The sequence below is a fragment of the Vulpes vulpes genome, chromosome 8 (assembly GCF_048418805.1).
Source record: "Vulpes vulpes isolate BD-2025 chromosome 8, VulVul3, whole genome shotgun sequence".
Taxonomy (NCBI): Eukaryota; Metazoa; Chordata; class Mammalia; order Carnivora; family Canidae; genus Vulpes; species Vulpes vulpes.
In genome coordinates, this window is record NC_132787.1 from 73,842,801 (window position 1) to 73,866,656 (window position 23,856).

Genomic DNA, 23,856 nt, shown 5'->3' on the forward strand with positions numbered 1-23,856 from the left:
TAAAGATGAGGAAATTGAAACCAAACACCCACAAAATTCAAAAGCAGAAAAGACAGGGTTAGAACCAAGGACTGCCTGCTCCTTCATTCATTCATCCGAGTGTCCCCGGTAAGATGCTCATCTCTTGCTCAAACTCCCCCAGGACCACCACCACCACATGCCTCATATCAGATGTCTCTGGAAAATACAGTCTTTTCTGTTTTGTTTTATTAACTAAAGTCCATACTTTATTCAGATTTTTTTTTTTTTTTAGTTTTTACCTAATACTGTTTTAAGGAAAATACAATCTTAAGTCATTGTTTGCCTAATTTGGCTAATGATAAGAATTTATCTGTAGACCCTATTAAAAATACAGCCTCTGGGGCACCTGGGTGGCTCAGTCAGTTAAGCATCTGACTTCAGCTCAAGTTATGATCCCAGGGTCCTGGATTTGAGCCCTGAGTCTGGCTCCCTTCTCAGTGGGGAGTCTACTTCATCCTTTCCCTTTGTCCCTCCCTCTGCTTCTGATTTCTTTCTCTCTCTCTCTCAAAAAAATGTCACCTTAAAAAAAAAAAATACAGCCTCTGAAATCCCAGCCCAGACCACTGAATTTGAGTCTTTAGCACAGAGGTCAGGAAAGCTGCATTTTTAATCAGGCATCCCCATTTGTGAATGATCATCATACTCAGAGAGATTTCTACCAGCTTGAGAGTTAGGTGAAGTAAATTATTGGGGGGGGGGGGGGTGAGGGTCTTTAGTTAAAAAACCCCATCCCATACAATCCTCCAGGGAACACTCTGGAAGTCAACAGGGGAAATAAAAGCACGGGGTGCATGTCTCCCACCCTGAAGCTTGATCTTGGCTAAAGTTCCATAAATAACTAAATAACGATCTTTTCTTTGAATAAGAATTGTAGAGTCATGCCACTTGACTCTGTCACTTTTCATCCTGACTCCTCAACTTCTAAACTTTGTGAGCTTGGACAGGTTACCTAACCTCTCTGGGCCCCCGCTTTCTCATCTATAAAACAGGGGTATTATTCGTAACTACCACCTAAAGATGTTGTCAGAAGGAAATAATGTGAGACTTAAAATAGTGTTCAGTACATAGTAAGTCTTCCACAATTATTATTTGTTATTATGTTGTTAGACAATAATATCAAGCAGTAATAATACTACTACTAAAACTCAAGTTTAAAAAAAATAAATAAAACTCAAGTTTACATAATGCTTATAGCACAAAAGGACTTTCACCTATTCATTTTTTTAACCTACCATATATTAACTTCTAAAATATGTCTGACATTATGTCAAATGCTTTACATATAATTTTAAAATTTTTATTTTGAGGTAATTTAGATCCACAGAAAGCTGTAAAAACAGCATAGAGGGGCCCATGTAGGCTTACTGCAGCTTCCCGCAATAACATCATACGTACACGGACATAATACAATTTTTTTTTTCCAAGATGAAACTTCCCAGGTGTAGAAACTGAAGCTAGGTCAAGCAACTTGCCTAAGGACAGACAAACTCAAGGTCTCCAATGAAAGAATACTACCCCTAATTTCTGCAGGGTGGGAGTGAGGGACAGAGAACAGACCTTCAGAAGATAGGGATTTCTCCTTTTGAAGAGTATTGAGCACTCTCACTGACAAAATATTTCACCTCTTTGGACATGGCTACATATTTTATCTCATTTAATTCCTGAAAACAGCCCTATGAGGTAGCAGGGCAGACAATGTATCATTCCAACTTCACATATGATAAAAGTGGATTTTAAAAATTTTGTCAAAAAAATTTTTTTTTTGTCTAGGGGCACCTGGGTGGCTCCGTGGTTGAGGGCCTGCCTTCAGTTCAGGTCATGATCCTGGGTCCTGGGATTGGGTCCCAAATCAGGGTCCCTGCGGAGAGCCTGTTTCTCCCTCTGCCTGTGTCTCTGCCTCTTCCTCTGTGGTCTCTCATGAATAAATGAATAAAATCTTTAAACAAAAAGTAAACAATTTGTCTATAGTCACGGGGCTGACTCAGATACAGTTGCCCTAAAAAGTGTCCAGAAAAATGGTTACATAAACAGGTACTGAGCCTACAGTTTCATTCTGTATCCTCCATTCCACTGGGAAAGAAACAAGCTAGGAGTTGTCATGTACCAACCAGCAGTTTGGGAGGAGAGCAGAGGGCTGATGTGCTGGATATGCGGAGACCCTTCTCCATTTCCTCCTAAACTCCTCTCAAATGCTAGCAAGCAACCTTGTAATGAGACACAGACACGTGAACTCATGCTTTCAGCCTAGAAGGCATAGCACAGGGATAGCAGGAAAGAGAAATTGCACCGGCCTTTTAGCTGCCCAAACACCTCCAAAGAAGCCTTTATGCTGGAAAGCATAAAAGTGAATTTGGCTCCCTCTTAAAAACCCATGGACCAAATTGGATTTACTCTTTGAGTGCAGGAAACTTTACCAAGATTATGGAAACAGAAAAGAATTCGAGATTAACACATACTGTACATTTCAGTACAGGTGGCAGGACAATTAGAAATCTAGTTAAGCTATAGAAAATCTCCATAAATCTGGGAGGGATTTAGGTCTTGGTGTGCTTTGGTGTAACCCATCATCAGATGCATGTTGTACTCGGTCTTCGTGCATCCAGACTCCCCAGGTGCGGGGAAGATGATGTAAAGGGGAAGAATAAAGAAGTGATTTTTCTCTGATCCACCTTTTGTGTGGGGCAAACAATTAGGTGGCACTGGTGCTTATGAGGGGGACTGAGTGAGTCCCTGAATGCTGCCTGGTATCTCTGTTTTACAAGTTTTGCATGTTCCTTTTAAAAATAATCAGAGCAGTCTCACAGAATTACAAAACAGCTAAGGGAAAAGGGGGAAAAAGCTCAAAAACAAAGACTACCCTTATCCTACCTGCTTTGGCCACCTTATTAGCATATTCTGCAAAATAAAATAATAATAATAATAATAATAATAATATATTTTTAACCAACCAAAAATTGAGCAAAGTCTCCCTACCTGTAAAAACTATTCTGTTTCAATGATGCCAAATTTTGTCTGTGATCTCAACCAATAGCACATTTTTCCTGGAAAGTGCCAGGGAGTAAACATTTCAGGCGGGAAGGATGACATGGTCTGTGGCCACCGGTCAGCTCTGCAGGGAGAGCCTCCACAGCTGCTGTGGATAATGTGCAAATGAATGAGAGAGGCAGTATTCCAATAACACTTTCCTTATGCTGAAATTTGGATTTCATATAATTTGCATGTGTCACAAATGAGTGGTCTTCTGATTTTTTTCTGACATTTAAAAGTGTAAAAACCATTCACGTTCTCAGGCTGCACAAAAACGAGTCTCACGTGGGATTTGGTCAGATGGACGTAGTCTGCTAACACTTGATCTAGACCTACTCCACCTGTCAAATCTCTACTGAAGAGATCTGTATGAGGCTGAGGAAGATAGAGGTAATCCAGGTCTGGGTACAGCTTTGATTCCCAGTTTGCTGGGGCCCCAATCTTTTCTTCCAGATCTTCTGACCTCCTGTGCTTGAACTCTCCTGATAGGATTCCTCTTCCACTCAATGATTACTGCCCCAACCATGAGTAAAACATAACCAAACACACACTTAAGGGTATCTTATAAAGCAACTTTAACTGCCAGACCCTGAAATGGCTTCTCAACAAGGGAAGCATAGTTCTTCTACACTGGGCATTGCATTTTACACAGGGTGGGGATATTTGCTCAGAAAACAGGCTTAGAGAGGCTAGGTCAGGCTGAAAGAGGTCCTTTCTCTAACCAAGAGAATCGAGGAAAGAAAGCCCCCTGCCTTCTTTATCAGGGATTTCTGTTGGGTGGAATGAAAGACAGCCTTAGGGTACTTTGGGAATTAGATTTTTATCTGCTTGAGCAGTTTCCCAAATGAGAGGCCAGAAAACATACCTTGAATGTCAGAGAATGGAGTTTCCTGCGGGGAGAGTTTTGCAAATCTTTTGAAATTCCAACCAAGCCCAGGAGATTCAGCCCTGTGCCTTACACCAGGAACAGTCCCAGCCTCGGGGAGCCTGGGCTAGTAGCAGACTTCCCTGTACCCTCAAGGTCAAACCTGGGACAGGAAGAGAGAGTCCCTCTTGGCTTGTCTGGGTGTGGAGCCAACCAGTGAGAAGGAGGCTCTGGATAGGGAGCCAATGAAAAAAACAAAAACTTCCAAGAGACTGCCAGTCCAAAGAGGGGCAAATACAAAGGCAGGGCCTAGAAAGCACTGACAATAGGGCCTCCCATTGACCAATGAAGCTACAAATAAACCAGGAGTTGCTTCCAGAGTAACGAGTCCAAATTCCTATGTGTTAGGGTGGAACTCCTGGCCACATTTCTTCCCCATCTGCTGGCTAGGACTCTAGTGCCTCTGGTCTAGAGAGAAAGAGGATGGAGCAGGGAGAAGGAAGGTCAATTAGGGTGAACTGAAGTGGGGGGTGGGGGGGAGGAGGGTGTAGGAATCAAGGAGCCTTCCAACAAAGCTGTTCTATCCAGGCTCTGGTATTGCCCTGACCAGCCCCTGAGCCTTTCTCTGCATGATTTTGCCAGAAGTTAGGGGATTGTGTTTGGTAGGGTGATTGGGTGCTGTCTCATTGTTCCATTAGTAGAAAATGTTTAAAGCCTCAAAAGCAAGCCACACTGTGCAATCCTTTCTCTATGCAAAGGTCTGGCAGGCAATCAGGAGTAGGAGTTCATTGTTCTGACAGGAACCAATTACCCACAGTTAGCAGAGGGCAGGCAGACGCCCAGAGGGAGAAGGGTCCTCTCTCCCTTGAAGACGAAGGAAACTGAACTCAAGAGCAGATTTTAGCAGGGTTCCTAAAGTTGTCAGGAAGCAAAGATGAGGCCCAGCGAGACAGTAAATAAATATGATTTGCATTTCGCAAAACATGAAACTCAGACCTCGAGTCAAAGCAGCGGGATTGAAGTAGAATCAATTAACAGAGGGAGAGAAAGAAAAGAAGTCATGGCCCTTTCGGTACAACGTAAACGTGAATCAGAACAAAATCGCAAGGAAGAAAAAAAATTAAAGAAGGTGGCAGAAATTCAATTGAACCTGTGTGAAAATGAATGCAGGTGTGAAAAGCTCATCCATGAAAGAGCAAGGTTTTCAGAAGGCCTCTGATACAAAACTCCACTGTATGCTGTGGGAAAGAATCATAACTTTAGGAAAAGCTAACTTCCAAAGGTTATAGTGTAGAAGGCAGGTCAACAGACACCATGAAATGCCACTGAGAAAAGACAAGGTTCTATGTGAGTATCAGATGACGTTTGTGTACATCTTAGAGTGCCTTTCAAAATAATTTCCTAGAAGTGGAATTTCTGGGTCAAATATAAGTGTCATTTAAGTTGTGATATGGACATTGCCATTGGAATTGCCCACTAGTAGAACTAATTTATGTTGGCACTGACGATGGATGTGAATATACATCACCAATGTTGAAAATTATTGATCTTTTTCCATTTGTTAATATGAATAAAAAACACACCAGTATTTGTTTTCATCTACATGTCCCTGATGCTAACGAGGCTGAGTATTTTTATGTTTATGGTGACATCTTCTATTTCTTCTGTGAATTGCTTGCTCTGTAGTTGTTTTGTATGGATTCATTGCTAAAATATAATATATGAAAGGTATTTATCTTTCCTAGGCAGATATTTCTAAGATTAGAAAATAATATCTTTTTGTAATAATTTTAGACTTTTGTATTTGTTTTTATGATTTTTTTTTTCTGTTTAACTCCTCTGGACTTTATTTATGGTATACATAAAAGTTTAAATTTATGTTTTCTTTATGGAATCCAATTGTTCTGTTTTGAATGTTTTTCCTTTTCCTACTGGCTTGAAATGCCACTTTGATGATTTTAAATTGCAATGTGTGGATGGGTCCCTTGGTGGAATCTCCAAACTGTCTTCTTGATCCATTTGTAGGTTCCTGCACTGATACCTGCTGTTTAAAGTGGAGTTTATAAATGTTATGTCTTAATAGTTGGTAAGGGGCTGGAGGAAATACATGTATCTTCTTTTTCCAAAATTGTCTCATATTTTTTTTTGAAAATTTTTTGTGTTTATTAACCATTTATATTTCTTCCGTGATGGTCTATTTTTGTTTATCCTTCATTTTTCTTTAAGATTTTATTTATTTATTCATGAGAGACACAGAGAGAGAGAGGCAGAGACACAGGCAGAGCGAGAAGCAGGCTCCTCGAGTGGAGCCCGATGCGGGACTCGATCCCAGGACCCCAGGATCATGACCTGAGCTGAAGGCAGATGCTTAATCACTGAGCCACCAGGTGTCCCAAAGACATATCCCACAGAAACAACACAGATGGATGCTATACACACAATCAGTTTGCTTCACAGCCAATAAACTCTGGCCTTTAGGAATCGGAATCTTTTATAAAGAGAAGTAAGCATAACTACTTCAGGGAGACATTATTTTCATCATACTTGACAGTAAGCTCTGTATTCCAGATGAAGATTCTATCACTATTTTCCAAGGCTGTTCACTATACAAACATTTTTGAAAATATAGTCTGGAACAAAAGAGTAGTTAGTACCTCCATTTGCAAGACATATAGAAACACAAGAGTCCCAGAGTCTTTCTCCCAGAGAGCTTTTATCTGCATTGGCATATATTTGTAGGTAAAATTTGCATACAGTTTTCTTTTGGAGCTATCCAGTTTAAGAGGTATGGGGATCTTGCTGACCTCATAGGATGAATTAATAAGTTTTCACATTTGTATATGTTTAAAAGTAACATGGGGATGATACAGTTTTTGAAACAGTGCTAGAGCTTACACATAAATCTGTCTTGGCCTGGTGCCTTTCCCTAATGCAGATTTTTGGCTACATTAAAATTTCTTCTATGGTTATTGTCTGTTCAGGGCTTCTACCTCTTTTGTGTCAGTTTTATTAATTGATCTATTCCTAGAAATTTTTCCATTTCATCTTAATTTAAGTATTTACTGCAATACAGCATTCACTATGCAGGAATCTACTCTTTTACATTGCTCTTTAAATGGGGAACATTGTAGAACTGTATTTTCTGGGCAGAACATAATTTTAAGTCTGGCTTAATTTACTGATAAAGATACAGTTATCAGAGAATTTTCATTCAGTGTGTTAGCTTGGACAGATGACTGAGGCTGTGATAACTTACTAGGTAGACTTGTGTAAACCTGGATCAATTCAAACCCACACTAACTAATATTGAAATATCAGAAATATTTGGCACAAGAAAAATGCAAGGGTGATTATACTTTTCATGTTCACATTTAGTTTTCCAGTTAGGCAAGTATAAAAAGTAAAGGGCTTGGATAATAGGAATATATTATTATAAATTTAATCTGATAATTAATAACAATATTCTGGGTATCTCTACTAGAGAAAACCAAAATAGCCCTTGATATCTGATATGGATATGGATATGGATATGGAAGTATTTATTGGACAATATTTTTCTTCGTTCACTAAATAGAAAGTTAGAAATGATTTGCTTTCATCTGGCAGGGATAGCTACAGACCTCAACAATCTGCCTAGAGTATATGCTCATTCTCTAAATACATGCCACCGGTTTTATGAGCCACTAACTTTACCACTTTACTGTCTCACAGGACATCATGCTAGTATTCTCCATTAATGAGATAACAATAATGAAAAGCAGGAAGTAGCTATTCATACCTGCTTTTATAAGATATGGGAGAAAGCAAAATAATAAATCTTCAAAAATATATAGGGCTGCTACCCAGTGAAGTTTCTGTAGGATGTAATCTGCAGCATGACAAAATATCCACACCAAAGTGACAAATTTGAGTAATCTGCACCTTCTATCACTAAAAAAGAAGCCCAGTGCTTGATGGATCAACATATGGCTTAACCCTGCTCCAAGGGTGAATCTACAATCTGATATCTTGAGTGGAGTTCAGAGGAAGAGAAACCTTTCTAGTTTACCCAAAGTGGATCATGAATAGCTCTACTTCCCTGTAACAATATATATGCATGTTGCTTGTGGTGTCCAAAGCAGATTAGAATGTGTTATGGGGGGCAGCCTGGGTGGCTCAGTGGTTGAGTGACTGCCTTCAGCCCAGGGTGTGATCCTGGAGACCCAGGATCAAGTCCCACGTCGGGCTTCCTGCATAGAGCCTGCTTCTCCCTCTGCCTGTGTCTCTGCCTCTCTCTCTCTCTCTCTCTCTCTCTCTCTCTCTCTGTGTCTCTCAGGAATAAATAAATAAAATCTTAAAAAAAAAAAAAGAATGTGTTATGGGGTCTATGGCAAGCTGTTGCAGGAGGATGATTGAAGTCACTAAAATTTTAGAACAAAAGTGTGTTCCACTTGGTATATATCTCTACTTGTAAAATGTAACTCCTGTCCTATGGCTGAAAGTTGGTAGACTCTTAATACCCAACCATGGAGTATCAGTTGATTGATGGGACCTGAGCTACCCATCATGGATTGAGTACTATCAGTTCTAACTAATGAAGTATTAGACTTGCCCAGAAACAACTCTTCATGTTGCAAAGAAAGACACACAGTGAGGGTGCAACAGGGCCTAGTGAAGTGGGCTTCTTGTAGAGGCATAAGAAGCCACTTGGGTGGAAGTACATACCCTATGTGAGCAACATGGCCCCAAGGGAAGTTGATTGAGGGAAAAAAAAAAAAAAAAAAAAAAAAAAAAAAACCTTAGGCCTGATTTACAGATGGCTATGCACAATACTACAGCATCAACCAGAAGTGTCTGATTTCATCCTTACACCTCCACACAGATGTGGCCCTGAAAGATGGTAGAGAAAGGAAATTATCCCAAAGGATAAAACTTCAAGAAATAGATTTCATGGTCAGCTTTGCCTGAAGATGAGAAGGTCTGAGAGGAGAACCTTATTAATTCTTTAAAAGACTATTTATTTATTTATTTATTTATTTATTTATTTATTTATTTGAGAGAAGGAAAGAAGGAGAGGGAGAGCCTGAGGGTGAGGGTGAGGAGTGAAATGGAGGGAGAGAGGGGGAGAGAGAGAATCTCAAGCAGATACCCACTAAACACAGAGTGAGGAGCCCAACATAGGGTTTGATCTCAAGACCCTTAGATCAAGACCTGAGCTCAAATGAAGAGTCAGGCACTCAACTGACTGATCCATCCAGGGGCTCTGACCTTATTGATTCTCGATAACTGACTGTATGAACAGAGGGCATAGTAGGATCAGTCCTAATGGCTTCCAAGCAGATTTTGATAGCAATGCAATAAGTGTTGGGGCTGAAGAGGGCACAAATTAGAATCATTGTCCTTAAAGAGCACTTTTACTATGTTCTAAGGACCACAATTGTTTAGATTTACCTAAATGTTAATCACTTTCTTTGCTCACCATCATTTCTTACGTTTCTTCACAGAAGTTTTCTTTTTTGCTGAAGTATATCATAGAGATGTTCTTTCAGTGAAGGTCTTTTGGCCATACACTCCCTCAGTCTTTGTTTCTATAGAAATGCTTCCTTTTGCCCTTGTCTTTGAAAGATAGTAGATTTTCAGGACGCAGATATCTAAGTTGACATTTGTTTGTCTCAACCCTTTAAGGATGGTATTCCGTATCTTTTGACTTCTGTATCAGATGTCTGAGTAAGTGTCCCTCCTCTAGGGAGCATCTCTGCTTAAACCATCTTCCCAGGGAGGCCTTCTCTGACAACTCCATATAAAGTGGAAACATTCTCACATGCACTAACTCCTTCTTCTGTTTTACCTGTCTCCATGGCCAGTATCAAGAGTATAGACAAGTTCAGTCTCCAGATTCACACAGAAACCAACCAGGGCTCGTCCTAGAGCACAACTGCAGTGCTCTAGGCTGTGCCCTGTGGGGACCTATCCATGGTACCTACAACCATCTGTACTTACAGGACACATTTATTCACAGACCCGCAAGTCCTTCTTAAAATTTTGGAGGCCAAATGTGTTTTGTAAACCTTCATTTTTCAAATTTTAGAAAGGAATAGGGCACATATACTGTATATCAAAAAACACCATAGTGGTTCTGGGACAGCATCGGCAATCCTATCTGTTAATATTTCTGCTCTCAAATATGTGGCTATTCTTACCATTGTGTCTCCAGGCCAGAGCATGGGGTCTGACACAAAGTAGCTGTTGTTTATTAAATGATTAAATTAAATCTTTCACCCACATTCTGACTCCTCCCAGATTTACATAGCCAACTTGGCCTTGCCCCCTAAACTCAATGTAAGAGTTCCAGTTTCTGCTAGAAAGTTCCTCTTGGGTGACACACACTCAGTCCCTCCTTTTCTGGAATGTCCTAATCTGGTAAACCCCTCACCCCATCACTTTAGGCAAAACCCCAACAGTCATCTTAGAGTCTTCCTTCTCCCTCAGCCACCACTCTCAGGAAATCATAAAGCCTCCCCTTCTATTTCCTAAATGTCTCTGAGACCTCCCACTGTTTTCTTCCCTGTACTCCCTGCCCTACTTCACATTCCCATCACCTCTTGCTTGTTTTTCTACAGTAGCATCTAGAAGGGTCTCTCTTAGGAGATCTTGTGCTTCCAGGGGATTCTCCAAAAGAACTCTACTTGAAATACAAACATCATTCTTTTTTTTTTTTTTTAAACTCTCTCTTTCTCTGACTCTCTCTCTCAAATAAATAGATGAAATCTTATTTTTCTTTATCTAGAGACAGAGCATGAGCAGGGGGGAAGAGGCAGAGGGAGAAGGGGAAGCAGACTCCCTGTTGAGCAAGGGGGTCCAATGTGGGGCTGTATCCCAGGATCTTGAGATCATGAGCAGGAGGCAGACACTCAACTGACTGAGCCACCCAGGTGCCCTTACAAACATCATTCTTAAAATTAAATTTGATTCATTCCTATCTGTTCTGCCCAATTTTATTCTATGGATGGGCTTTATCAGATGATAGATTCATCTTGTACCTCCTCCACTGCCCTTCCTGGCTGAAGCTGCTGAGTAACTCCTTGCCTCCAAGCTCAGCTTCTCTCAGTTCCCTATGGGAGTCATGGCCTCTCATTGCCAGGTCTCCACTCTGCTTCTACACTCCTGACACCTGTTTCCTCCCTCTCTGTTCTCTTCATCTCAGCAACTCCTACTCAGGTCAGGGTCAGGGCCTCTCCCAGAGGTTCCCAGGGCACCTCACACTTCTCTGATCAAGGCACTTGTCACCCCACGGTTCTCCCTTCTTTGGTTCTTCTCCTCCACTAGAATGTAGGTGCCACCCTTACAGGGACCTTGACTTCAGCCATGTCTCCCAGGAGGTCCAGGAAGAGGTTAGTAAAAATTGCTGAGCAGAGGAAGGGGCACTAAATACGGAAGCATCAGAATGAACTATGATGCTGACCTCTGGAGGAAACTCAGCACATAAGATGCTGGAAAGGAGGTTTATGCCACACAAGTGCCGACCACGCTATGACATCATCAATGGAAATAATCCTATAAGGGTAGTAACATATGTTCTCAATAGTTTCTGACCCAAGAAATAGATACAGCAGGACATGGGCACATATCCTGAGCAGGGGAAGTTACTGGGGTTCTGTAGTAGACATTACTGTTGTGTGTGGCAGTCTTTGCAGTTAATCCCATTGAAGGAAGTTTCTATAAAGTCTTTGCTGAAGTAGCAATTCTTTGGCTTTTACCACTAGTCTACAAGGAGGTATGCAAGGTGACAGTGGCTACGGGTGTTTTCCCCTTTCCCAAACCTACTAAAGGGGAGAACTTGAAAGTCTGCTGGCTGAAAGGAGAGCTGGGGCCAGCTGATGCCTTCTGATCAAAGACTGCAGGTGTTTGGTTGAGACTCGTTTCCAGGAGAAGGCGGGGGGGGGGGGGGGGGGGGGGGGGGGGGGGGTAGGAACACAGGGAGGGGTGAGTGATCTGTGGGGAAATGGAGATGGCTGGGCTCTAAATCCAGGCTGAACATAGCAAAAATTCTTGGGGTTCTGCCCATGTAAAACTGAAGGAGAAAGACAACTTTTTCCTTTTTTATGTGCTGTGTGATGTCATGGTCAGCAAGTGAGGTATATCTTAAGTCTCAGGAGAGTAGATGCTCTATGCCTTGGTTTCCCCAAATGGGAAGGAGGAACGATTACTTTTTTTTTTTAAGATTTTATTTATTTATTAATGAGAAATATACAGAGAGAGGCAGAGACACAGGCAGAGAGAGAAGCAGGCTCCCTGCAGGGAGCCTGATGTGGGACTCAACCCTGGGACAGTCCTGGCACTCTAGGATACCACTGAGCCACCCAGGCATCCCATGATGTGCTTTTCTCACAAGATCAATAAGACAATCATTTCAGGGTCACCTGGGTTGCTCAGTGGTTGAGCATCTGCCTTTGGCTCAGGTTGTGATCCTAGGGTCCTGGGATTGCAGGTAAACTGGTGTGAGGTCATAGACTAGAAAGCATTTTTTTTAATTTTTTTTTTTTTTTTTTAGATTTTTAAAATTTATTTATTCATGAGAAACACACAGAGAGAGAGAGGCAGAGGGAGAAGCAGGCTCCATGCAGGGAGCCCAACGTGGGACTTGATCCTGGGTTCCCAGGATCAGGCCCTGGACTGAAGGCAGCGCTAAACCACTGAGCCACCTGGGCTGCCCATATTCTTTTTTTTTTTTTTTTTAAGATTTTATTTATTTATTTATTTATTTATTTATTTATTTATTTATTTATTTAACAGAGAGAGAGAGAGAGAGAGAGAGAGAGAAAGAGAGAGAAAACACAAGCAGGAGGAGTGGCAGGCAGAGGGAGAGGGAGAGGGAGAAGCAGGCTCCCTGCTGGATCCCAGGACCCCAGGATCATGACCTGAGCCCAAGGCAGACCCTTAACCTACTGAGCCACCCATGTGCCCCGGAAACAATTGTGAGAGCCAGCACTTCTTGTTCCCGGTTTGGATGTGGGCTATGAGGCACACCGAGGAAGCAGAAGAATTGGTTGGCATTCAGTACATTTATGCACTGACTGACCCACAAACTGGAGTCCATGAGACGTGCTTCTCCCTTCCCTGCGAGATGTCCTCAGCTCCCGGCAGCCGGCTGCTTGCCAGGCTTTATACTGTTTTTACCTTTCTGGAACATGAAGCTAACTAATAATATTCACCCTCCAAGGCTGCTGGGCAAACAAGTGGATGATACTGCCATCAGACTTCCTGAGGAGAGACTAGGGGAGGCTCTGGGAGTGGATGCTAAGGCCCCTCTAGAGGCGCCCATGGGGCAAGCACACAGGTGCAATACCAGGTTGATAGGTTAGCTCTCTCAGCAGCCCTGGGAAGCTTTTGTCCGTTTTGCCGAGAAGATTGAGGCGCTGGGTGTTTGTGTGTCTGGCTACAGTCACAGCGCCTGTGGGCTGGCCCAGGTGCGAAGAGTCGGCGGTGGCCAGTTAGGGAATGGGGGAATGGGGCCCCTTGGCATCATCCTCGGAGATGAGAAGGGAAGGCGATCCTCTTGCCTGGAAACGCCCCCCTTCCTGGTCCCAGCGTGGAGCGGGAGGATCCCTGAGGCTGTGCTTTGCTTAATGCATTCCAGGAAGGTAAACTGGGGAGATAAAAACCCCACCACACTGGTAGTCTAAGGCCTCCTTTGAAGTGCAGGCAGAGAAGCCCTCTCCTGCTCGCTCCACCTCCCCGGGGGTTGGGGCTGACAGCTGGTGACTTGCGACTCACTGGGAGAGAGCTCCCTCCAGCCAGGCCCCCAGGCCTGCGGCCCTACGTAAAGAGGGGGCCTTCAGGCCATAGTTCCTTCTGAAGCACCTCCGTTTTGAATAACAGCCTGGTCCTCGTCTTCTAGCATAAGCCTCAGAACGGGGAAGGAGTGCACGAGCGCTACAGACTCTCAGGCAGGACTGGGGGAACTGGCTGCTGCTCTTCCAGAAGGCTAATCCACGCCATCTCCCTCACCGGAGGCTGGCAGCCAGGTGGGAGCATGCAGGCCGACCCTGCGCACACCGGTGCTAGCCCTCCATCGGACATGCTTGCCAACAGTCTGCGTGGGAGCATACTAAGGAAACCCCTCAAGGGAACATCACTGAGGAGGGCAGGAGCCTGGCTTCTAAGCCCCCCAATCTGCAAGCCACAAGTGTGGCCTTGGGCCAGTCACTTCACCTCTCTGTGCCTGTCCTTTCTCACCTTCAAAATGGAGAGACAGGAGTAGTATAAGGGCAGGTAGGTTCTGACTCCAGATGACTGGATTTTGAATCTCAGTTCCACCACTTAACTGCAGCAGTCACTTAGACTTTTGACCATGGCCCAGTTATACAAACTCTGCGTGCCTCAATACTCTCATTGGTGAAATGAAAAATGACAGCATCCACTTGGGGCACCTGGCTGACTCAGTCGGGAGAGCGTGTGATTTTTGATCTCAGGGTCGTGAGTTCAAGCCCCACATGCGGGATAGAGTTAACTAAAAAATAAACCAACAAAACAACAGTGCCTATTGCATAGAGTTGTTGTGTATATGTTGTATATTGGTATTTTATATTTCATATATATCTGCATATATTTTAGGACAATGACCGGCACCTAGTGAGTTATTATTATTGTAATGTTTGCCTTTTTAAAAAATAATAAAGGCCTGCTCTCTAGGCCTCCCAGGATTTTGGTGGAATCTCCTGACATCTTGAATAAAAAAGCCTGGAGGAATTTGGTAGGTAGCTGGTCTTTTTGGCCTTTTTTTTGTTTTGTTTTTAAATCTGACAGGAAATTCCTTCCTTCTGCAGCAGTGTCCGCCACCCAGCCCTGCGCCCCAGCTGACTGCTTTCCATGACAAAAGGCAAGGCCTTGGTGGTGACCGGTTCTTGGCCCCCAGAAACCAGCAAATCCCTGCCTCAGGTAAACCACTGGCAGTTTCTTCTTCATTAAAAACCTCGAGGTTGAGGGACACCTCGGTGGCTCGGTGGTTGAGCACCTGCCTTTGGCTCAGGCCGTGATCCCGGAGTCTTGGGATCAACTCCCACATCGGGCTCCCCACAGGGAGCCTGCTTCTCTCTCTGCCTACATCTCTGTCTCTCTCTGTGTGTCTCTCATGAATAAATAAAATTTAAAAATCTTGAGGTTTCGCTACTACAGCAGCTAAAGAAAACAAAAACCAGTTAGATGCTGCACACTTAGCCTCTTTCCAAGTTCTGGGCAGTCGCAGGGAGAAAGAGAAGCAGGGTTTCAGTGACATTTCTCAGGGCCAGAGCTTGACCCAGCTTGCCCTGGTACTGGACAGCACCCTGAGGAGCTGGAGAAGTTGGGGTGCAAAGGCACACAGTTCTTGAAGTCTGGGTGCCCCCTTTCCTAGTAAGTTGAAGAATGGGATAAAAGTGGGGGCACCTGGGTAGTTCAGTTGGTTAAGCGCCCAGCTCTTGATCTCAGTTCAGGTCTTGATCTCAGGGTCCTGAGTTCAAGTGCCGCCTTGGGCTCCACGCGGAATGTGGAGCCTAATTAAAAAAAAAAAGAAAATGGGATAAAGGTTCTCAAAGTACCAAAAACAGAAACCTGGATCTGGTTTATTAGTTTTAAAAACTCTTCTTTGCCCTTATCTTATTCTGGAAGGTACAATAGATTCCCAAAGGCTTGGAAGGCAGTCACTTTGTTATACATGTTATAAATGGCCTCGGCCTAGGCTGCAACTCCTCATGAGCCCCTGGCCCCCAGCCCCTCTAGAGAATGAAGAGCACTCATCTACATGTCACAGGAGCACATCTTTCCCTCTGCCCTGTCTCGAACAACGGAAAGTGAAATCTAGCTCAGATCCAGAATTTCTGACCTGGTTCCCAGGCAGAAAGTGTCACAGATGCAGGAAATTGGTGCCAGTTGGAGGGCTGGTTGCAGACTTTGACCTGGAAACATCACAGACACAGGCAAGCTTCGTTGCCCCTCTGTCTCCATCCCATGCCCAGCAGGAGGCAGTTCCCTAATGGGAGACTTCCTCATGGCATTGCTTCTTCGGTCCTGGGAGTGGAGACTGAGCCAACCTGCTGCCCTTTGCAGTTGTTCAGCAGGAGATTGAAGATTCTCCTCTTCATCTTTCTCTCATAAATGTCCTTGTTCTGGCATCTCGTACCAACCACTCAGATCTAGATACTTCCAAACACATGTCACTCACGTTCTTTTTACATGTCTTTCTTTCCAGGAAATCCTCATGTCTGCCTACACTCCCCACCCCTTTGCACCACCATGCCAAACCCCACCCCACCCCCCAAAAAAACCCAGGTAGTTTATTATTGGTCAAAGTTATTCCAGCCTCAATCTCAATATAAACAGATGCCAAGAAAAAAGGTACCGTAAGAACATATAATTAGCAACTAAACTATCGAAGGAATCTACCTCCAATGTGATAGGGCAAACTAGTGGATCTTGGTTCTGAGAAATGCCTCATTGGCCAGGCTACTCCTGCTCATGACAGATTTTCTTGAGAAAAGGCCTCTCATAGGACAAACTGTCCCATACCAGAAACCCAGGGACCAAGTCCATCAGGGCTCAACAGCTGCCCTAGCACTTGGGACTTAGTGTGGGGGAATGAGGGAATAGGTTTCATTGGCAAATTAGGAGTCAGTCTAGATCAGTGGTTCTCAATCGGGTGGGGGGGGGGGATTTTGCCCCACCCCACCCCATCCAAGGACATTTGCCAATGTCTAGAGATAACCTTTGGTTGTCGCATGTGGTCAGGGCCAGGAGAGGGGGTGCTTCTAGGATCTAACAGGGAGAGACCAGGGATGCTAAATATTACCCAGCCTCAAATATTACATGCTGAGGCTGGGAAACCCTAGCCTAGAAACCTCAATTTTCAGGTTTTTTTCTAGAAGCTCAGTTAAATAGTTTATTTCCTTGGTAGTAATGGGCTGCTTGTGGCCGCTGTGAGGGCTACTGCACCTGAGAAATACTGCCAGCTGGTGAGACCTTCCAGCACCATTTTGTTCTGGAACAGAAACCGTCTGGTGCACTTAGTTTGATCTAAGAACTGTAACTGCTAAAAATCATTAAAATGCTCGTAGGCCTATAGACTGTCCCCAAAGAGTAACTGTTTGGTTCCAGCCTTTCAGATGTGGGCAGGTGTGACAAATCCAGGAAAAACCATTTGCTTTCACTCTCATCAAAGTCCCCCCATGGTAGCTTCAGTGTCAGGCCCCTTACATCTCTACTCCTTTAGGAGAAAGAAGCTAAAAACAGAAATGCCTAAAAGTGGTCAGAAATCATCCCACTTAAGAGTTTATTTCATGTAATTCTCAGCATGCAGTGTACTTTCTTGGCAAAAAAATTTTTTTTGTCCCAGTTTACATTATAAATTAATTTACAAATATAGAATTGCGTTAGAAACAATATTCATCAAAGTCCATAGGATTTTTCACATAGAAAAATATCCATAGAAACTGGCTTCTGTACATACAATCTAGGGGTAGGTAGTCTCTTTGGCTGTCTTTCTCCGTAATATTTTAAAAAGTAATGGTGATGTTATGTATACCTCAATAAACTGTTTAAAAATAATTTTCTGTATTGCATACTTCAAAATAAAAATTTAAGAGTAATGCTGCGAGTCTCAAAAAAAATAATACACAGGAAGAGGTTAAAATTTTCTTACAATGTACTTGTGTTCCTTTTTCTAAAAAAATTAAATCCCCAAACCAGCAATGTTCCTGTCAAAGACCCAACAACATGGTAGAGGCAATTCAGGACATTATCTTCATCTTAATGGCAGCTGTTCCAATAAAATCCACACTTATCTGTTTCAATTAGCACCTCTTAGATAAGTTCAAACAGTGGCTGAGTATCTGCCATGGACCAGAGACACTAGGCTGGGCACTGGGAGGGTGACCATAAGCACTATTCAAATGAAGATACCTCTTGAGAAGTAAAAGGGAGTGCTAAAAATAAATTATATTAAAAAATTTTAACAAATGGTTTATTAGGAAGCCATAAAAATTCCACTTAAAAACTATTTTTAATAAATTCTAGTATCTTGCTTAAAAATGGAAAAATTAGGACACATGCTAAAAGGCCTGGGATATTAAGTTAACTAAGACCATGGTCACCCCCTCCCCCCAAACCTCAAGCATATAGCGTCAGAAGGCAGGGGTGATGTCTGTCTTTGCTGCTCAGGGCAACATCTCAAGTGATACTAATTTCAACCAGAATCTTTGGTTAAATGAGATACGAGTTCACTCTATCCCCAATATGCTAATGGATAATGGCACCTTTGTTTTTCAGAACTAGAACAAACCTTCCAGCACCAGCCCTGGAGCCAGAGTGCCTGGACCAGATCCTGGCTCTGCAACTATCAGTGTGACCACCTCGGGGGAGTTACTGTCTTGGAGTCACACAGCCCTCACAAGTGAGTAGTAATCATACCTATCTCCCAAGGTTGTTGTGAGGGTTAAATGATCTAATATGCTTCTGAGCGTCGGGAACAGTGCTCGGCAGCAAGGGCTCGCTTGGGCAGTTTTGTCGCTATTAGGATCTACCACGGTCCAGACACAGAGCCTAGGTAAGGCGATGCGTGAGCTGGATATAGCTCAGAGGATTTGTGGGATGTCCTAGTGCAGGATTTTAAAACTTTAATTAGTGGCAAATAATGCAAATGGAGGTTTCCTAGAAGAATCCAGATTATGTGACTTCTAGAAAAATCAGGATGCTGCCAGGCAGGAAATAACTGCCCACACAGCAGCCTTTAGCTGGTCAGTCTCGACTCACTCCCTACCTGCTTCAGTTGCCAACTGCTACCTTTTCCTACCCAGTAAACTTCATCCTTTTGTGTTCTAGCTGGCCCTTGGACACATCTGTGCTCATAACCCTGCTATACAGTGATGAACAAAACAGACATGGTCCCTGCCCTCGCGGGGCTCACAGGTACTGTCCCAAACAGAGTTGAGGCGGTTTTCTCTCCACGAAGGCCCTCATCCAGAGAACCCTGGAAAAGCTTGCCGGGCTGGAGGAAGAGTCAGCAGCTACCATTCCCGGGGGACTGCCGAGGAATGCAGTATCCCACACTTCCTACCCCAACCTACTGCCTCGGCAATCCGCATTTCACAAGAGCTCAGGTGTGCATATTCAAGTCGGAGGGGGAGGGCCGGTTGTCCTAGACCTCAGAGCCCTCCCGGGGGTAGATGAGGCTGTTGACCATGCTGAAGTTGTAGAAGGGGCTGCCGAAGGGGCTGCTCTGACCCCCACTGGTGCTGGCAGGGAAGGGGCTGTAGTAGGAGGACCTCTGGCCGCTGCCGCTGCTGGCACCGTTACTGAGCTGCAAGGTGTCCGGCGGGGCTTCGGAGGAGATGCAGCTGGCCGGGAAGGCGCCGCTGGAGGACAACGGGGTGCCCTGGATCCCTAGGTGGCGGCTGCCCGGGCCGGCCCGCTGGGCGCCTCCGCTGCTGCTGACACTCAGGGTGCTCAGGCTGCTGAAGAAGGTGTTGAGGCAAGGGGCGGAGGAGAGCAGGGATCCTCCTGGGGAGGAGGCAGTACTTTTGGTGCCCTCGGGAGGCTCTGGGGACTGGGGCGGCCTTAGCAAAGCCGAGGGGCTGTCTCCTTCGGGCTTCCCGCCCACTCCAGACCCCAGTCCTGAGGAGAGCCCCTCTTCTGATTTGGTGGTCCCTGCAGCCACCGTGGAGGTGGAGGCGCTGCTGGCCTCCGAGCGGCGCTTTCGCTTCCGACGGAAGTTCCCATTGTCAAACATTTTCTCACAGTTTGGATCCAGGGTCCAGTAATTCCCCTTCCCTACCGAGAGGAGAAAAGAAACACAAGTTAGAGAGTGACCTAGCGCATGCCCATGTACTCGGCTTCAGTTCTGGAAGGAGGAGCACAGACTCTCCCATTTAAATGTGGACAAAGATGGTCCACCCACTCTACTGTTTAAATTTATCCTTGTGGGGAGATTTTCTTCTTCACCTTCAAGGAGAAATCTGGAACAACTGGCAGTGTCTGCTACCTGAATCTTAAGACCTGATTCTAGGCCCAAAACACCCCTCCCCCTCCGGATCTGTATTGCATGCCCTTGCAAAATCCTGGTGCTGCTTAAATGTGAGCCTACATTTCTTATCGAAGTAGGCTCAAGAATAATACCCATTTCATAGACTGATTGCGAGGGTTAAATGGTGTCTCCCAACAGTAGCTGGCACACAGTAAACAGTGAAAAATCACTATCTGTTATTATTTGTTGAAAGGGCACAATATTTGCCCCTAAAAAATGAAAACAAAACCAGCACTCCACTGGAAGAGGCAACCTCAAATACCCAATCACTTGTCTTGCCACACAAAAATTACAAAAGTTACCGGTGAGCCAACTGTTTTAGCAATACCTTGGATAAAACATTGTTCAGGGGGCAGGAAGATCCTGGAGTCTCCATCCCTTCCTCACCTTGAGCAGGAGAGGCCTTGCATCTCTTGCCTGCTTTTCCTCTACCAGCAGATTTCAAATCAGAGCCTCATTTAATGTCTGCAGCCAGTCTTCCGCTTAAAAAATTTCCCTCACTATTTAGCACAATTAAAGTAAAAAGGATCTATCATCTTGGAAGATTTTTCTCTCAATAGCTTTTCTCACTTCCAATAAATAGTATCTTGGCGTGTGGAAGCACTGGTAAACCCTTATACCATGTAGAATGCTTTATATGGACAATGACTTCAGTTGCTCCTACAGCTCCGTGGAGACAGGCAGTTATTAGTGCCTTCATTTTTCAGGCAGGAAAACTGAGAGGCCGATTGGCTAGTAACCTGCAGTACTCCCAGTTAGCAATGGTCAAACCAGGATTTAAGTAGGCTGGCTCTAGATCCAGTATTCGAACCTAACCACTGTGTTAGGTTGCCTACACAAACTAGCACACATTCCTCCAAACCCATTATCTTCATTAACACATCTTTTGCAGATAGTTGCAGAAAAAAATCTTATTCTTACAACTACCATCTAAATGATAGTACTTAGGGACACCTGGGTGGCTCAGCGATTGAGTGTCTGCCTTCGGCTCAGCGCGTGATCCTGGGATCCAGGACCGAGTCCTGCATCGGGCTCCCTGCGAGGAGTCTGCTTCTCCCTCTGCCTGTGTCTCTGTCTCTCATGAATAAATAAATAAATCTTTAAAAAAATAAACGATAGTACTTGCACCTATAAGAACAATTATATTGTGCTCCTTAGTACCAAGTGCTTTGACATGACACTAACTAAAGATACCAACTTTTTAGAAAGTCCAAAAGAATACATATGACAATTAACATGATAATCTCAGGTGATTTACCGGTCAAATGGGGAAACTGCATCTTCTAGAACTGTATGCCCTGTCCAACACAGTAACCACTTGCCACACATGGCTGTTGGGCACTTGAAAAGTGGGTAGCCCAAAATGTGGACTCAAACACACGTACGATTCTGAAGCCTTAATACCCTCTCCTCCCCCCCCAAAAAAGAGTAAAGTATCTCAGTAATGATTTTTATATTTGCTATGTATTGAAACAATATTTGGGGTTACTTAAAAAAATATCAAAAGCAATTTCATCAGTTTCTATTTACCTTTTTTAAATGTGGCTGCTAGAAAACTTAGTCTCCCACGTGATTTACATTGTAATTCTTTTGGAAAGCACCACCCTAGGCGAGGGGCGGAACATTCGGAGCATTTACACAAAATCCTGGATATCTCTGTAGTGTGCCACTGAAACCTTTCATTTCTCTTTCCCCCATCACACCGCTGTCCCTACCACCCCGGTCGCTAGCTCCTTTTGAAAACCTCTAGTAGAATCCTGTCTCTCTCCTTTTTGAGCCCCCTCTCCCCCTCCCCCGCCCCCTCGCGCTTCCCAGGGGAGGAAAACCACTCACGATACTGCGCCGCAACCCAGCCCTCCTCACCTGCGGGCTTGGATCAGAACTCCGCAAACCGGCGGTTCATTTTTACATTCTAAACAGTAAAGGCACCAACAAATCACGATTTGCGGGACCCAGCTAAAGCTCTCGGGTTCCCCTGGAGGGGTCTCACGAGGCCGGGGTCACTCCCTGCTCTCAAAGCTCTCTCAAGGTGGGCACTTGTTGCACGGGGGGCAGCGGCGGGCTGCGGGAGGCGGCTGCGGGAGGGAGCGCCCCGGGGCCGGCGCCTGCACGGCCCGCTGCTGCTCCGCCTCTGGGTGAAATGCGATGCGATTCTCAGCTCACCGCAATCCCTCCAGAGCCGTCCCTCATCTGGGAGCCCACGCGCCTTCCTACTCCTCACCCACCCCCTGCCATGCGCGCGGGGCGCCCGCCGCCCGGGGGGTGGGGGGTCTGTGGGTGCAAGGGGCGAGCTCCACCCTCAGCACGGCCCCGCTCCGGGGATCCCTTTGTCCTCGGGCTCGCCCCCGCCCCCGGCCGCGAAGCACCTGCCCGGCGCCCTCACCTGGGTCGTCCTCGTCGCGGGGCACCTTCTTGAAGCAGTCGTTGAGCGACAGGTTGTGGCGGATGGAGTTCTGCCAGCCGGCCTTGCTGCGCTGGTAGAAGGGGAAGCTGTCGGCCACGAACTGGTAGATGTGGCTGAGCGTGAGCTTGCGCTCGGGCGCGCTCTGGATGGCCATGGCGATGAGCGCCGAGTACGAGTAGGGCGGCCGCACCATCTTCATCAGGTCCTCGCGGCTGGCCATCGACAGCCAGCCCAGCTCCCCGGGCGCGGCGGGCCCCGCGGGCGAGGCGGGCGCGGCGGGCGCGGGCTGGGCGAAGGCCCGCTGCGCGCAGCCGAAGGTGCCGGCGGCGGGCGGCGGCTGCAGGAAGGGCCCGGCCGCGCCCCCGGGGGGCGGCGGCGGCGGCGGCGGCGGCGGCGGGGCGCCCAGGTACGCGGCGGCGGCGGCGGCGGCGGCGGCGGGCGGGCCGCCCACGCCCACGCCCACGCCCACGCCCACGCCCGGCCCGTTGAGCCACAGGTAGGGGTTGGCGGCGGCGGCGGGCGGCGCGGCGTAGTCGGCCAGCCCGTAGGGCGCCCTGGAGGCCGGGGGGGCGCCCGGGGCGGCGGCGGCGGCGGCGGCGGCGGCGGGCGGGGGCAGGCCGGGCTGCGAGTACACGCCGAAGTTGTCGCCGCAGTACAGGGCCATGTCGGCGGCCGGCGGCGGGCGCGGGGGCGGGGGGCGCGGCGGGCGCGGCGGGGGCGGCGGGCGCGGCGCGGCGGCGGCGGGCGGCGAGCGGGGCTGGTCTCGCCGCTCGGGCGAGAGCATCCCTTTGGGGGCCCACCCGCGGCCCCGCCTCGGCGACCGGTGCTCGGGCGGGGGTCGGCGGAGGCGCGCGGGACGCCTGCGAGCCGGCTTCTTATAACCGTCGGCGGCGCGGCTCCTCCCGGGCCGGCCCGGGGCTGGGCGGCGGCCCCGCGGGCCCCGGCTCTCCACGCCCCCGCCCCGCCCCGCCCCGCCGCGCCGCGCCCCGCCCCGCCCCGCAGCCCCTCCTCGGAGCCCCTCCTCGGCGGGAGCCGGGGAGCCCGGGGGCTCGGGGGTGCGGAGCGGGGAGCCCGGCGCAGGCCGGCGGCGCCTCCCGGGTGCAGGCGACAAGCACCTCGTTCCCGGCCGAAGCGTTCAAAGCCCAAGAACGAAATAAAACAACGAATATTGCGACCGAGACAAGATAACCCGAACAGTACGACTGTTCTCTGAGAAGCCCCGCGATGAGCTGGGGCGGCCGCTCGGACCACCTGCCTCCCCCCCCCCCCCCCCGGGGTTTCTACCTTCTGCACCTTCTGTGGTTGCAGCCACTGGACTCACGGCCGCTCCCACCTGTTCGGCTTCGGGCCGAAAGCACGAGACGAGACGAACATCTCTTGGGGGATACGGTAGATCTTACTAACGGGCATCCTTGGAGGGTCCCCTTCTGCTGGGGGCTTCTGTGATGGGAGGCACCGAAGTCGTTTCTTTTTTTTTTTTTTTTCTTTTCAATTTTCAAACCGAGTCTC

General features: G+C 46.6%; 1 protein-coding gene across 1 annotated transcript; it reads right to left on the minus strand.

Annotated features, from left to right (window-relative positions):
• Positions 1-17,178: 17,178 nt before the first annotated feature.
• On the minus strand, positions 17,179-23,011 carry FOXI3 (forkhead box I3). Its single transcript, XM_025994714.2, has 2 exons — positions 22,327-23,011; positions 17,179-19,690 (listed from the first exon to the last, which is right to left on the minus strand). Exons 1-2 carry the CDS (start codon positions 23,009-23,011, stop codon positions 19,059-19,061), a joined length of 1,317 nt encoding a protein of 438 aa, XP_025850499.2. The 3' UTR covers positions 17,179-19,058.
• Positions 23,012-23,856: the final 845 nt, after the last annotated feature.